The 16,202-nt window shown below is 50.1% G+C and overlaps 1 protein-coding gene across 2 annotated transcripts in view; it reads left to right on the forward strand.

The window, feature by feature from the left end:
• The window catches only part of ARHGAP6 (Rho GTPase activating protein 6), a 469,960-nt gene extending 464,108 nt beyond the window's left edge, over nt 1-5,852 (forward strand). For both annotated transcript variants that reach the window (XM_039234269.1, XM_039234270.1), the window contains exons 12-13: nt 1,512-1,592; nt 3,839-5,852. In XM_039234269.1, the coding sequence (XP_039090200.1) occupies nt 1,512-1,592; nt 3,839-4,536 (779 nt within the window). In that variant the 3' untranslated portion in view covers nt 4,537-5,852. The remainder of the gene's footprint in view (nt 1-1,511; nt 1,593-3,838) is intronic.
• The last annotated feature ends 10,350 nt before the right edge of the window (nt 5,853-16,202 follow it).

The following is a 16,202-nucleotide window of genomic DNA, read 5'->3' on the forward strand; positions in this document are numbered from 1 at the left end:
TCTGAAGAGAACTTTGCTGTTACAAGAAGCCTGGCATATTCGGGGTTCTAAACACAGATTCAAAGAGACATTATCCGACAACTTCCCACTAAAAGAGCTTGATTCTTGCCTCCCGGGCTTGGGTCTTGGCTGCCCAGTTGCTTAGCAGGTGGGCTGAGATACACATTAGCTCTGCTTTGTTAGCAGGCAGACTGAAGCGCACACTCGTTCTTTCTGTCTGTTGGATGTCTTGGCGAACTCTGGCACTGCGGTCCTCGGTTTTGTGCCTTGGGAGACATGTGACAATGTCTGCAGACATTTGGGGTTGTGACGACTTAGTGGCTACTGGTGTCCGGACCATAGAGCCCAGAGCTGAACACCCCACAGCATGCAGGATGGCCCCGCACAGAGAAGGATTAGGCCCCAAGGGTCGCTGGTGCGGGGCGCTGAGCAATCCCGTCTAACCTGCAGCTCTCTGCCTGCAAACAGCCTCACCCCGAGGGAATTGGAGACAAGTGGTGTTGGTAGCCCATGACCAGAGCACAAGGCTTGGCATCCGTAACCTGTTCTGCCACTCTCAACCTGCGGGAGGGAGATGGAGCCTTTTGGGGTCCCCTTTCCTCCTCGTATGAAAACTAAGACACACAGGCGCTTTGACTCCGAGAGGGTCATTAGCCAATCCCTGTAAAGTCCTCAACACGGAACCCGGCACGTAGTGAGCGCTCGACAATGCCCGCCAGGTAACCTGCACCGTTCACCAGTGCCTTCGACTGTCGCGTGGACTCAGGGCATCTCCTTGGAATTAAAGGACAGATGCATCTGAACCGCTGCCACAGGGAAGCCCCTGGATTATGATCACATCGATCGCAGGGCCACAGTGAGGACTCTGGCAAGGAGAGTGGGCCCCATACAGCGCCTCACTGCCGATTTGTGGGTGAATACAGCCGAATATTGTGGAGGGGAGGACGTCAAATAGCTACGGTTCCCTTATAGTTCCGGACTTCAGAAATCCAAAAGGGGTCCACAGGCTGTGTTACTTCCGGGGCCTCCAGGGAACAATCTGTCTCCTTGCCTTTTCCAGCTTCCAGGGGCCACCCGTGTGCTTTGGCCTGTGCCCCTTCCTCCATCTCTAAAGCCAGCAATGTAGCATCTTCTTTTCCGCCTCCCCCTCCTAAGGACCCTCGTGATCGCATCGGGTCCACCCACCCAGCAAATCCACATCGCCTTCTCTTCTCAAGACTCATAATTTAATCAAACCTGCAGTCCCTTTGGCCCGTAGCATCTTTACAGGTTCTGGGGATCTCATGCCATCTTTGGGGGCCCTTCTGGGTACTACAACCATTATATAGAAAGCCTGTGTGTCAATCCCAAATGGTCTAAGCCTCCTGAAAGGCAGCTACGCACCTGTGTTCTGTCTCATATCCACCACGATCTTGAATGTGTTATTGTGTTACAAAAATATTTGTTGATTGATTTTGGGTTCTTCATCTTCCTTGTGAATCACATACCTTTTTCTATACACTTTTTCCTAGATATGTCAGAGGAGCCTTTCAATATCTGGGGGACTTGGCATTCAACATTAAAAAGTGGATCCAAAGACCCAGGAATGACAGGTGACATTATCTTTTTTTTTCTTAGTTTATCAAGTTGGTTTCCATATAACACCCAGTGCTCATCCCCACAAGTGCCCTCCTCCGTGCCCATCACCACCCCCTTTCCCCCACCCCCGTCAGCCCTCAGGTTGTTCAGGTGACATTATCCTTTAAAGGCTGTTTATTGCACTGACTTTCTAAATGAATTTTCTTTACTTGTTGCCTTACTAGCATATTAAGTACTTGTCAAATATTATTTGGAAAATGCCGAAAATTGGGGGGAAACCAGATAAAGTGATACTTAGCCTTTCCGCCAAAATACGTCACCCTTTGACTATATTTCATTTCATTTCCTTTGCAAGAGTCCTTTTTGTAATTTTTTTAAGGTTTATTCACTTTTCAGACACAGAGAAAGACAGAGTGTGGGGGGGGGGGGCCAGGGGGGTAGACAGAGAGGGAGACACAGGATCCGAAGCAGGCTCCAGGCTCCGAGCTGTCAGCATAGAGCCCGACGCAGGGTTCGAACTCAGGAGCTATGAGATCATGACCTAAGCTGAAGTCAGACGCTTAACTGACTGAGCCACCGAGGCACCCCCTTTGCAAGAGTTTCTAAACATAGTTACACCAGCTTGTGCTCTGGATGCCAGAGAAGGCAGGGGCATCTCACTGTACCGTGCGCATCATGATCTCATCAGTATTTCACATCATCGAGTTGGCCTTTGTGCTCATTGGAAACTGCACTTGTATTTATTATTTTCATTTGCATTTCTTTCTCACCATTATCTTCCAGTCTTTCTATTAATTAGCTGAATGCCCCCAACTGACTTGTCATTTTTGTCGTGGGCTATTTATGTATGCTTGTGGGGTTTCTTGTTTTTGTTTTCAAGTGGCCTTCACACCCAGCGTGGAGCCCCACGCAGGGCTTGAACTCACCACTGTGAGATCAAGACGTGAGCTGACATCAAGAGCCGGGCACTTAACTGGCCGAGCCACCCCGGCGCCCCTTTGCTGGTGTTTTTTAAATTGATTCTTATGAACTCTTCCTGCAATAAAGAGGTTAAGTCTTTGTGCATATTGTTGGCCACTGATATTATCCCTTATGGTTTTTTTCCCCCTTCGGATATCTGGAATTGTTATGTTTTACATAATTGAGTCTATGGCTATTTCTTTTTGTGAATTCTTTCGCAAAATTAATCTTTACGTACGCATTAGTCATTTATGTGCTTTTCTCTTTCGTAGTATTTCGTTATTTTAGCCCTTAACCCTTTCATCCATCTGAAATAGATATTAATACATAGCATGAAGTGGGGAAATTGTTTTCTTGTTCTAAATACGTATGTTTCTACGTACGTACGTGTGAGTGTGTGTATAGTGCCCTTCTAGTTGCTCATAATACCTCCCATGTTACATTTTTAAGGCACGTTGCATCTTTAATTTAGTAGCATTTGATCCAACTGAATTTCGAACCGATCCTTTATCTAACTACACCCCGTTGTATCCTGTAAAGTGCTTTACTACCTTTCCCCCCACGGATAAGCTAGTCCAGGAGGTTCTGTTCCATTTCCGGTCTGCTATTTCAACTCTCATCAGTCCCTGTATGAATATTCATGTCTCTGGCCCAAATGATCTCCTCTTTCCCTGCCTACTTTTTAATAAACGAGAGGTCCAGGAAATGGCAGTCTGGGGACAGAGGCGCCACGAACCCATTTGTTTGTGAAATGCACTCACTTGCCCTCCCTTCAGTTTCCTGAAGACAGTTGCGTCCTCAAGGGAAAGCTAAGTGTCGTGACAAAGAATCCTTACATGGCAGCGCCTGAACCTATCACAGGTCGATCTCTCCCTCGCATCACGGTCCAGTGTGGACCGTGCAGAGGGAGGAGGGGGTGGGGGATCTCTGTTCCACACAATCATTCAGGGGCTCAGGCTCCATCCAGCCGGTGGCTCCCATCCGTCCATGGTTTCTCCATGCCAGCCTCGTGGCGGGCGGAAGGGAGCGAGCCGGGAAGACTAGCGGGCTTTTGTGTTTTAATTGGACCAGAGGTTAGTCTGACGGCTAACCTCTGTATGTGGGGCCGCGACGTGAATTGTGCCAGTGACCAAATGTGTCGTATCTTGTACTAGGAAATATCTTACTCGAGGCAGCGGCCGCTAAGAGCGTCCTGTGCTTTTTCAGCATTTGAAGCTGCCAGTGGGAAGGAAAAGGCAGGACACCCCCACGGGGATCCTGCGAACTAATTCCATTTCTCGCCCTTCTCTCTGGCTTCCAGGTTCCTATGGAGACATTTTTGAAAGCAGCTCCCTGCGCCCAGGGCCATGTTCCCTTTCTCAGGGGAACCTGTCCCCGAACTGGCCTCAGTGGCACGGGAGCCCCATAGAACTGGAACGTGGCCAGCAGGTCATTCGGAGGACTCAGACCACGGCCACCGTGGTGCAGTGCACGGCCTGCCCTCCCGTGTCACGGGTCTGCAGCACGCCCCACATCCAGGGCGGCGGCAGGAGACCCGAGCAGGCCATGGCCAAGGCAGAGCGGTATTTGACTCTGAGCAGCGCCGAAGACCTCACCCAGAGCGAGCTAGACGCGGCCTGGCCGCTGAGCAGGGCCAAGCCTTTGCACCAGAGACCTCCGGAGAGCGAGAAGCGCGACAAGAGGCCTCCTCCTCCTTATCCTGGTCCAGGGAAGCAAGCTTTGGCGTCAGCCCACCTTCCTGTGGAGTCACTGCTGTGGCGGCCTCAGAGGCCCGAAGAAGGTTCCAGAACAGCTTTGGAAGAGGGCAGCCAAATGGCCGAGCGAGAGCATCAGGCCGCCGAGGAAACGCTGAGCAGTGCCTACTCCAGTTCCGCCGGCGATCGGAACAGTAAGACTCTGGGCGACCCCAACTGGCTCGACTGGCAGAGAGAGCGGTGGCAGATCTGGGAGCTCCTGTCCACCGACAACCCGGATGCCCTCCCAGAAACGCTGGTATGAGCCCGCCCGAGCGCACGCCCCCACGTCCCAAACAGCCTTCTTTCACTCACTAGGGAAAACCGTTGGGTTGGACAATTGGACACTTCTACTTTTTTTTTCTTCTTTTACACTTAAAAAAAAAATAACACAGGGGAAACCGAGTTCACTTAAAGATATAGAGCACTACTACTACCCTTGCCATGGATAATAAAGTTCTATTGCATAGCCAGCCTTAGGAGAAAAACAAAAACAAAACCGGATGGCGATGTCCCATCTAAAAACTTCTCACATTGGCCCTGTATCCGGTAAAACTCTTGCTTTGATATAGCTTAATTGTATTTATGTGACTTCAGTTTTGACTGTTGTATATTCTGTAACAGATTATGTATGATAATCATATATGATATATTCACAGAAACAGAAGGAACCATTTTTTTAAATCACTTCATGCATACTAAGGAAAAAGATTCTATAGAATGTTCTAGAATATGCACAAGCAGGCTTCTGTGCTTCTGCCATAGCTTTTTAACTAGGGATAGCCCTTCCTTCAATGCCTAAGAAAAACACTAAGAAGACAAAACAAAATATGCCAAGCCATATTTTTATATAGTAGTGAGATACCGAAAAGAATGTAGTCACTGAATGCTTTTTCATATCGAGTATGTTTTAAGGAAAATATTAAATTTGATACATTATGGAATATATTTTTAGAATCTGTTTAGAAAGGTTTCAGTTAATCAAACAAGAGAAAGGCCGTGCCTAACAAAGAAAGAATAATTAAGTTGCCCTTCCCAGTTTAGATCAAATTCAGTTTTATAGAGACCATATATAATATATATTTATAATGTATAACTTTTATGTATTTTTCAAAATGATAAACTGGAATCCAACTATAAACTGTTTAAGAATCCAAATGGAGTATTCAAATTACAGAACACAGTTTTTCCTCTTGCCCCATAATCAGTATTAACCAAGTTATACGCAGTGCTTTGTAAAGTAAATCATGTTTGGGGAAAAAAAAAAAACCCTACAGCTTCATATCGTGCCAAAGGCTGAGGAAATGTCTTCTTCGATAATTTTGTGTGTATTGTACAACGCTCCTACCATACTTCAGCCATCTGAAGTTTTCCAACCACAAAACCATTTTTGACCAGCAGGTGGCGATTCGCTTCAGTATTTTATGGGATTTTTTTTTCACTTCATAAGGGAATGTGTATTATAGAAAAAGGATTTTTTTTTTTTTATGAAACGTGTTACTCTTAATTTTCATGTTGGCGATGAAACTTTCAGTGGTGTGTCTTAAAGTTCTATCTTGTGCCATGATGAATAAAACATTAAACAAAGACTTTGCTCCCTGGCATTAAATCGAACGAACGAACTCGCCCGCCGTTCCAGACATGCCCTTCGCTCTCTGCAAGCCCAAGTGTAATAAACAGCAGCCAAAAGTTGTAAACGAGACTCCCAGCAAACGCTACTTGATTGTGGATGCAAGTTGCTTTTCGGTGCCCCTTACTCTCCTCCTGTTTTCCAGGCTTTGAGGGTGACCGTGAGCTGGCCAGTTCTTTCCCTCCATTCTGGACTGAACTGCCTCATACGTTGGGCCTTCTTCCCACCAGGCTCTTGCCCTAATGGTTTTATTTCTTAAAGCTTCCAGACCAGATGGCTCTGCGGTGGATGGCGGGGACACAAAGGGTAATGAAAAGTCTGTCCATCTGCTGATAGTCAGATCTAGAATAGCTGGTCCAGAAAACAGGGCTCGGCATGTATTTTAAATAACTAAGCTCAGTGTGTGTGTGTGTGTGTGTGTGTGTGTGTGTGTGTGTGTGTGTGTGTTAGAGAGAGAAACAATATTCACTCTCCCTCTCTCTTTGTGTGGTTTCAGCCCAGTGGCCGGATCTTTAGCACAGCGAGTGAAAGCTAGGTTTTTAAAAACCCTTATCACCTTGAAAATAAGTTGTTTTAGAACACACACGAGCCCCCAGGACCAGAGTGGAAACTGAAGTCTGAGTCAGACTCTTTCCGGTTGGACAAAACCATGGAGCAGGCAGAGGTGACCAAACGCGGATTCGTCTTGATCCGTCTAAGTAGCGATTAACATATGTGCGTTGTGGTTTTTCATAGAAAAAAAAAGTCTCTCCCACCAGTAGAGGTTGTGCAAATTGAGAAAACATCTAAATGGGCGGACGGCGCGGGGCGGGGGGGCGGCTCCAAGAACGGAGAGGACAGGAAGTGACTGAAGAGTCACACAGAGATCAAGGCAGGACCACAGCTCGACCGGACGGAATTTTAAAGCTGGACTAAGTGGGCAGCGAGTGTTCGAGAGAAAAAAAATGCAAAACAAAGGCAAATGCCAACAAAGGTGGAGAATCTTCGGCGCAGTCGAGGAGACAGATGGCGTGGCGGAGACGGGAGGCAGCGGATAATGGTCCCTGCGGTGCGCACCCCAGGCCCGGTGAGCCCACCCCCGCCACCATGCACCAAGGTGCACACAGGACCCGACCCAACTGAAGACCCCGTGGAGGTGGCAAAAGGGTCAGGAGATGCTCAAAATTCAATTCAAGAGACATCCGTTCAGCCTAGAGTGACCAACTCGTCCCAGTTTACGACATCCTGGGTTTAGTAATAAAAAACCCGGGTCCCGGGGCACAGGCCGGGCTCTGAGCTGGCAGGGAGGGGGGCGGGAGGGCTGGGGGTGCAGAGCACTCTACCTTGACACTTCGCAGGCAGGGTCACCAGATAAGATGGAGGACACCTGCTTCAGTGGTCAGATAAACGCGCGATCACGTTTTAGGAGCGGCATGTCCCCTGCCATACCTGAGATGTAATTATACTGAAAACAGATTTCTTGTCCCAGATACAACACGGGACATACTTAAATTAGAGGGCCATTCACTGTTTACCTGACATTCAGCTGAACGGAGTGTCTCTTGCAAAGTCTGGCCACCCTCGTCTCCAGCCCTGATGCCCCGCTCAGTCCCCAGTGGCTTGACATCTTCACTGAATGTGGCACGGGGCCTCCCCAGTCCCGAAGGACCAACTGCATGCCTTCCACATGGAGCCACATTCTCTCTAGCCACTAGCCACCCCCTCGTCCAGGGAGTCTTACCCCCAGCCTCCCTGGGATCCCAGCATCATGGCCTCTCTCGCAGGTGTCTTCGTGTGTCCGCCCTCACCGTCTCAGCCTCCACCTCCTTCCTCCCGCCGGCTCCTCCATACCACCGCCCTTTCTGTAGTTTACAATCGCCACCTTGTCACAGGCGTGTCCCTGCTTTAAAACCACTGATGGCCTTCTCCCTTCTGGCCTATAAGACTCGTCTCCTCGCACAAACATGCTGAATCACAATGTACCGCAGGGACTTGGCCCACGTGGCCATTTTCAGGAGCGTCGCCGTGCGTTATCGGCACTGCCGTATGTTTTATCTCGAGGCCACTCCCACTCCGCCCTTGATGGCAGCACTGTGTGCTCAGGGCTGGGCAGAGACCTCACATACAGTCGGCATTTGCTAAACGTTGGCCGAACGTATGCCTATACATATGATCGAGCAGTTTACCATGCTATGGAGGAAGAAACACAAGTCCATTGACCTCCCCACAAACACAGAGATAGACGTATGTTTTCCAAATTAACAGACTTCTGAAGGAACGCCAAGACACTCCATGTGGCAAGCCCAGGGACCCCGTGTCCTAACCAGCCATGCTCCACGAAGACGCGTTGCCCAGCTCTGTACTATCTGGGACAGCGCGGGTGGCTTGGATGTGTTACCTTCCCATCCTTAAGAGTAAAAATTTAGTAGTAGACATGGCAAGTAAATGTATATTTGCCTGCTCCCTGCTTGGTGCTCGCTTAAGGATTGGAAAAACAATGACCTTTCAAAGTGTGGCCTTCAGGGTCAAAGAGAACAGGGTTTGACTCCAGGCTTTGTCATTCACTAGCTGGAGCCTGGGGTCTCTTTCATGGAGGAAAGGAACTCAGCTCAACCTTCCTGAGGGGAGGAGCTCCGGCCTCTGTGATGACAAGTTGGATGGAACTTCCAATGTCCACTGCCAGTGCTGGAGGGAAGCCGTTGATTATTTCCATACAGATAATATGCCCACATTGGCTCGGCAACTGTGAAGGAGGGGCAAAAAGTTTCCACCTACCCTCTTAAGTGTGCTACCCAGGGGCTGTGAATTAAACTAGCAAAAGACAGCTTAACGGGAGAAAAGGGCTTATTTCATTCGCATAATGGGAGCCAGCCAAGGAGCAGCTGGCTCCTTCAATGACTGAAGTTAAAGGTGTATCTATCTTAGGAGAGAAAAGGGAGCAGGGAGAGACAGCTTCTATGAGAAAAATGAATAGGTTTATTTAAGAAAGACACATGGGGGGCACCTGGGTGGCTTAGTCGGTTAAGCGTCCGACCTTCGCTTAGGTCATGATCTCGCGGTTCGTGGGTTCGAGCCCCGCGTCGGGCTCTGTGCTGACTGCCAGCTCAGAGCCTGGAGCCTGTTTCAGTCTNGTTCGAGCCCCGCGTCGGGCTCTGTGCTGACTGCCAGCTCAGAGCCTGGAGCCTGTTTCAGTCTGTGACTCCCTCTCTCTCTGACCCTCCCCTGCTCACGCTGTCTGTCTGTCTTTCTCTCTCTCTCTCTCTCTCCTAGAAATAAATAAAACATTTCAAAAAAAGAAAAGAAAGACACATGGGTTTTTAGGAGAGCAGATGGGAGAAAAGAAAGTTTGTGATCATGTTTGTACAGGTATGAGTGATTCTCGCGTCTCCTTCAGGACCATAAAACTTCTCCGGGGAGGGGATTTATGGCAGCTTCGTTTCCAAGAATTGCTGCTGTTAGTCAGATATGGGGAGCTCCGAGAAGGTTTTTATCTGCCTCTGTTGAATCTCAAATGTGTTCGGCTTAAAATCGTCTTGATGCCAGCTCTGGGGTTGTGAGTGAGTTTCCACAGAGGTAAAATGAATTAGAAAAGGAATTAGAAACATACTTCTTCCTGCAGGAGAGAAACAGGGCGAATCAATGCCCACAGCCTCCTTAAAGTCAGTTACTTAGCTTGGTCCACGATCAAGGATCTGGGTCCGGAATGGGCCTGGGCAAGTGAGTCACGAAGGGAGCGTGGGGCCAGATGAGCCACCTGGCTCTTGTTCCTTCCCGAGGCGAGGGCTGCAGGATGCTTTGCATCTGGTGGTCTGGTCCTCCCTCTCCCTGCCCACCAAGAGATTGCCGTCAGCTGCTTAGCCATTTGAGGAGGGGCGGCCGCATGGGCGCATGGGCTGTGAGCGCATCGCGTCCAAGCTCGGCTGAAGGGCGAAGACGCTCGAGCCACCAAGCCGGTGCTGGTCTGCAGTGTCGCCGCTGGACAGAGCGTGCGAACGGAGACAGTGGAGCCCTTCAGCGGCGACAGAGCGCAGACGCCAGAAGGAGAGGCTGGACGGACCCTGGGTAAGGTTTTTCACAGCCTTCTGCAAATGTGAATGTTTGGGGTTGAACGGGGTCCACCAAAAAGGTGCGGAAAGCACATTACCTGTGGATATGATCTTGTTGGGAAATGGGATCTTTGTAAATGCTCGACGTAAGATGAGGTCATTATTAGCGTGCCCACAAACCCAGTATGGCCAGTGTCCCGATAAAAAGGGGAAATTTGGATGCAGACAGAGCCCCCCGCCCCCATCCGTGTGAAGACTGGAGCTCTGTCTGCCACAGGCCACGGAACTCCCAGAAGCCAGCAGAGAGGCCTGGAGCCCATCTTCCCTGGGGGCCTGGCTCTGTCTACACTCAGATCTTACTGGTGGCTTCCAGAACCCGAGAGAATGCCTTTCTGTTGTTTAAACCACTCCGTGTGTGGTGCTTCCGGTGCCCTAGCAAGCGACTATGGTGAGCACAGCTCACCCAGATGACGCATTTTCCCTTTGAGACCACGGTTCACGCAGGAGAAGCTCATGGTGAAAGAGGGGTTCCCTGTTTCCCCGTTGTCTTCACCACGTTGCTAACTTGCCCCATTGCCATCACCTAGAGAAGTCATGTGAGAAGATGGACTTTCAGAAGACGGATTTCCGGGGCACCTGGGTGGCTCAGTCGGTTAAGTGTCCAATTTTTTTTTTTTAATGTTTTATTTAGTTTTGAGAGACCGACAGAGCTCGAGTAGGTGAGGGACAGAGAGGAGAGGGGGTGAGACACAGAATCCGAAGCAGGCTCCAGGCTCTCAGCTGTCAGCACAGAGCCCGCCGCGGGGTTCGAACCCACAAACCGTGAGATCATGACCTAAGCCGAAGTGGGATGCTCAACTGACTTAGCCACCCAGGCGCCCCAAGCGTCTGACTCTTGATTTCGGCTCAGGTCATGATCTCGTGGTCTCCTGAGTCGGAGCCCTGCATCGGGTCCCGTGACGGCAGCACACGGAGCTTGCTTGAGAGCCTCCCTCTCTCTCTGCCCCTCCCCCACGCACACTCTGTGTCTCTCAAAATAAATAAACTTAAAAAAACCAACCAAGGATAGACTTTCATTATTGACACAAAACAAAGGTGAAATGGCGCGACATTCAAAACCGAGGGGAGCGGGAGGGCTTGAAGGAGGAGACGGGAACAGTCGAAATTGGACAAGAGGCATTATATTGAACATGCTTCCCTACTTGAGACTTCTGCTGGGCGCCAGGCAGAGCCTGCGGGGGGGGGAGGGGGGGGGGCGGGTAGTGTGCAGGATTTCAAGGATCTCGAGGAAAGTGCCTCTGCTAGCCCCCCCACTCCCGGCAGCCCAGTCTCCTGGGAGCTCCGTTAGGAATGCAAATCCTCCCTGACTCGCTGAATCATCGAAAAACCCTGGGGCTGCCCCCCTCCATCTGTTTTAACAAGCCTTCCAGGGGATTCTGAGCCACACAAAAGTTTGCGAAGCCTCAAGCTGGGAAACCACAAAAGGGAGAGAGCCGGAGGGAGGGCTAGGCCGCAAGATCCAAAAAGCTGCCGCTCTAATGCAATCCTTTGCCCGACTCCTATTGAATCGCCTAGTTTTAAAAGTTAGATGAAACGGGAGATCATAAAATGATCACCTGTTCTATTGTAACCAGAAACACATAAACATACATCGTTTGTGAATATTTTCCCAATGCTTTCCGGGCCCAGGGAAATATTTTTAGTGAGTCTCCTTCAGAACCTTCTTGGCCGTTTGTTAGTATGTTTAGACTTGGTGTATGCGTTTATATTGCGTCGTCTTTTGCTTAATTACGCTTAAGTTACTGGCTTTTTTTCTTCCAAGCTTTAAAGTCAAGTTAGTTAACGTCTAGGGGAGTATTGGCTTCAGGAGTAGAATTTAGTGAGTCGGCACTTCCACACAACACCGGGCGCTCATCCCAACAGGTGCCCTCAATGCCCATCCCCCATCTAGCCCATCCCCCACCCACCTGCCTCCAGCACCCTCAGCTGGTTGTCCAGAGTCCAGGGCCTTCTTATGCCTTGCCTCTTGGTAAACTGACGACTTAATTAATAGCGGAGTGGGGCTGTAGGGATCAGCCAGCCCCTTGTTTTCTTTTTTAAAAATAGCGCTATTGAGCTGCAACTGCATAAATACAATTGACCCACTTGAAGCTACAATCCCCTGGTTGCCGGTATCATCACAAGTGGCACAACCGGCAATTTGAGAACATTGTCATCAACCTTGGGAGAACCCCCTGCACCGGTTAGCGGTCCCTTCCCATTGCCCCCTGGCCCCAGCTGTGGCAACACCCATCTACTTTCTGCCTCTCTAGATTTGTCTATTCTGGACATTTCTATCCGCGGAATCACACAGCGTGTGGCCCTTTGTGTTGGGCTCGGTTCACTTAGCATACTGTGTTCACCACCCCCCCGCCTTGCAGCAGGTACCCCTACCTCAGCCCTTTCTACGAGTGTGTAATCTAGCGTCGTACGCATCGTCTATCGCATATTTCTTCATCCGTTGGTGAACAGTTGGGTCGTTTCAATGCCAGCACATTCTATGGGAGGAAGAGAGAGCGGCGGCTAACTAGGAATCAGCCGAGGTGCGGGTCAAGTGAGTGCAGATGTTCTTCCTGCAAAAACTAGTTCGAACTACGCTTTCAAACCGCATCATTTCCCCTTAGCTTATGCGTTCTCAGCCCCAAACACGGCACGTCGCAGCCTGAGTGTGAGAGAAATCGGCCACGGGAAATGTGGGAACGGAAGGGTGAAGACAAGCCGAGGAAAGTGAGGTTTCCAGCTCTAAAGTGACCGTCCCCAGTCCCCTCGCTGAGGCAGAGAACCAGCGCGGAATGGAGCCCCCCCCCCCCCCCGTTCTGCCTGCCACCATCGCACCAGCCACGACCTCCACACTTGAAACCCTGGCATCAGGAAGGGGCCCCAAATGAAGGAAAACGACCTTGACGAGATGATGATTAGGGACTGTCCTGGGAATGTACCTGGGTAGGAGGGGGCCGGACACAGACCTCGCGCTAAATCGGCCCAGTGAGCTTGAATAGAAACCTTACCGTCCGTGGCTGTGGGCGGCACCGCCCTCCTGCCCCACGTCGTATCGACCGGCCATAAACAAGGATTGCGAAGCTCAGGCAGCAACTAGGAGCCGTCCGAGCACGATGAAAGGAGTCCGCCTTATCCGGACGAAGCTGAAATTAAGCCTGAAGGGAACAGTGTCCAGGGAGCTGGAATCGACCAGATGCACACTCAGCCTTGCCCTTGTGGTGATGAGTCCCAGCAAGGACTCTGCTGCTTGTTGCCAAAAACATCCTGATCACATTCCATGCCAAGCCATCGAAGGGCTGGGAACTAGCCGCGTTAACTTATCCGAAGTGTGGAAGGAAAAGCAAAGTGTTTAAAGGATGCTTCTGCACAGAGCTCCGGAACTGTGACCTCTGTTGTCCTTCAGGACCCGCTCAGTACCGTGAGCGCTCTGTCCTCACACGGGTCCCACGTTATACCACTCCGTGGTTGTCGTTTCCATGGCTCCCACCACACGTGACACTGTCTGTGAAAGCAGTAAGTAAGCGCTAATTCTACATCCAGGATCGCTCCCGCGTGTCCACGCCTCACCTGCCAAGTAGACCTAGGCGTCCCGAGAAGGAACTTGTCTTAGCGACTTCAACGTCTGCTCCAGCAGCGGCTGCGATCCCACAGAAACATCGGAACACCTACTATGTGAGGTGACACCAGGCTGAACACCTGGCAGAAAGTGCTGTCACTTTCTCCTCAAACCGAGGGAGCACGCAAGCATGAACTAGATACTTGACCGCTTATACCAATGGCCTGGGATTTTATTAAGGTAACTCTGCCGCAGCAGTAAGTGTACTATGTCTGTTATGGGGTAAGGAATAACTATTAATATGTATCGCTTTAATGCGCTGTATGTTTAAGAAAGTATGTAACTTTCAAAATTTTACCTTATGAGGAATCTGTGGCTTTTGAAGTAATTTTTGGTACCCTTTTATTTGCAGGAAACATAACCTCGTAATACCTGTTTTATTTATTTTTTTTAAGTTTATTTTGAGAGACAGAGTGTGAGTGGGGCAGAGGCAGAGAGAGGGAGAATCTCAGGCTGTAGTGCAGAGCCCAACGTGGGGCTCGAACTCATGAACCATGAGATCGTGAGCTGAGCCAAACTCGGACATTTAACCGATGCTTAACCGACCGAGCCACCCAGGGGCCCTCGCAATATGTTTTAAATCTGGATACATATTACATTTTCACGGAGGGGGATACCTCTGGGATCCCGAGAATGCAATGAGCTACGTTTTAGACTAGGGAGCACAGAGGCCCAATTACAATCTTAATTTTCCTCTAGTGGGACTCGCGTATTTTGTAAACTATATGTCACCCTGCCCTGAGACTGCTACCTGCCTTGTCCCTCTAGAGATTTTAGATAATAGGAGCTTGCTTAGAGCAAGCGCTCCAGTACCTCCTGGTCCTTCCAGTGAACCCAGCTCAGGGGGAGACCCTGCTGTTCCCTGGTACACAGCCTCTCCTTGGGGGAGGGAGGGCGGACCTCACATGTTGAGGGCTAACTCCCCATGCGATGGTATCAGGAGGCGGGGCCTTTGGGAGGTGCTTAGGGCATGAGGGTGGGGCCCCGTGATGGGATCGGTCCTCCTAAGGGAGACTCCAGCCAGAGCTCTTGCCCCTTCCGGTGAGGACCCACGAGAAGACGGCCTGCTGTGCACCAGGAAGCCGGCCCTCCTCACCAGACGCCGAATCTGTGGCGCCTGGATCTCGGACCTCCAGCCTCCGAAACCGTAAGCTGTAAATTTCTGCAGTTTCTAAGTGGCCCAGTCCACGGTATTTGCTAATAGCAGCCCGAACAGGTCCAAACAGGTTTAGTCTTCTTTTTAAGGCCGAGAAAGCTGAGGCCCAGAGGTGTCAAGATCGCACAGCAAGTGAAGGGCTGAGCTGCCGCTCTGCTTTCAAGACTCGCATTTGATTTTTTTAAACTGAAGTGTCACTGACATGTGCCATTAGTTTCAGGGGTACAGTCAGTGTAAGGCCTGAGATGTGTAGCTGTCGGAAATGGTCCGCACAGTAAGTCTCGTTAACATCCATCACCGCAGGTACAGGTTTTTTCTTGTGATGGGAACTTGATGCAAATCTGCAATACAGTATTGTCTATAGTCCCTGTGCTGTACGGTGCATCCTCGGGACTGATGAGTGAGTGAGATTTGAACCTCTCGTCCCCCTTCACACATTTCACCCACTCCACGTTTGACAGTCACTAATCTATTCCTCTGTATCTACGGGCTTGGCTTTTTGTTTTTTTTTTCTTTCAGATTCCACATATGAGATCATATGCTATGTGTCTTTCTCTGATTTCACTCGGCATAATGCCCTCAAGGGCCATCCGTGTTGTCACAAATGGCAAGGTTTCCTTCTTTTAAGCTGAGTGACAGCCCATTGTCTCTACCATATTTTCTTTCTTCACTCTTCTGCAGGCGGACGCTTCGGTTGTTTCCATGTCCTGGCTATTGCAAATAATGCTGCCGTGAACATGGGGGCACAGGTCTCTTCTGGAGGACATGCATTCTTCACCACCACACACGGAAATGACCCTTGGTACGAGTCCCATTGTCACCGCAGAGGTGAGGTATGAATTCTGCGGCTCCTCACTTAGGTAGGAAGGAATAACTGCTGGAGAATCAACTGTGTTGGTGACTCAGTAATCGGTACCTATATATTCAATTTATATTAAAAATTACTTAAGTGAACCTAAGCCCCCCACCCCCACCCCCTGATCACCACAGACTGTAAATTGGAATTCTAGAATTTGCTACCCTTTCATTTATAGACTGCCCCTTGAAAGACTGAGTACCTCGCCGATCGTGGCTGCCCCTTTTGCATGTCATATTCCTGGGATGATGCAGAGGGCAGAGCTCCCTAGACACAGGGAACTGCTAGGGAATGTTCCAGTGAAACACAGGAGCCGGGTTCCAACCCCACCTTGTTCACTAATACTTGCCCTAATGACCGGTGTTTGTTCCGATTCTGAATAGTGCGAATACCGGAGAGAGGACTTCATTTAAAACCTCGGAGGACATCCAAAATGGAGTTCACGTTCTAAGTGAATCTCGTGTTGGAGCGGAGAAGTGTTGACCCCCCAGTAGCCCAGGTATGACCCAGGCACAAGCGCTCTGACACCCGGCGGGCTGTGGCCTTTCCCAGGCGCGGTGGCAGGCTGCGATACGATGATCCCGTCAGCAGCCTTGCTTGACCGTGTGC

This window comes from Hyaena hyaena, unplaced genomic scaffold (assembly GCF_003009895.1).
Source record: "Hyaena hyaena isolate Hyena2069 unplaced genomic scaffold, ASM300989v1 scaffold_85, whole genome shotgun sequence".
In the NCBI taxonomy this organism is placed as follows: Eukaryota; Metazoa; Chordata; class Mammalia; order Carnivora; family Hyaenidae; genus Hyaena; species Hyaena hyaena.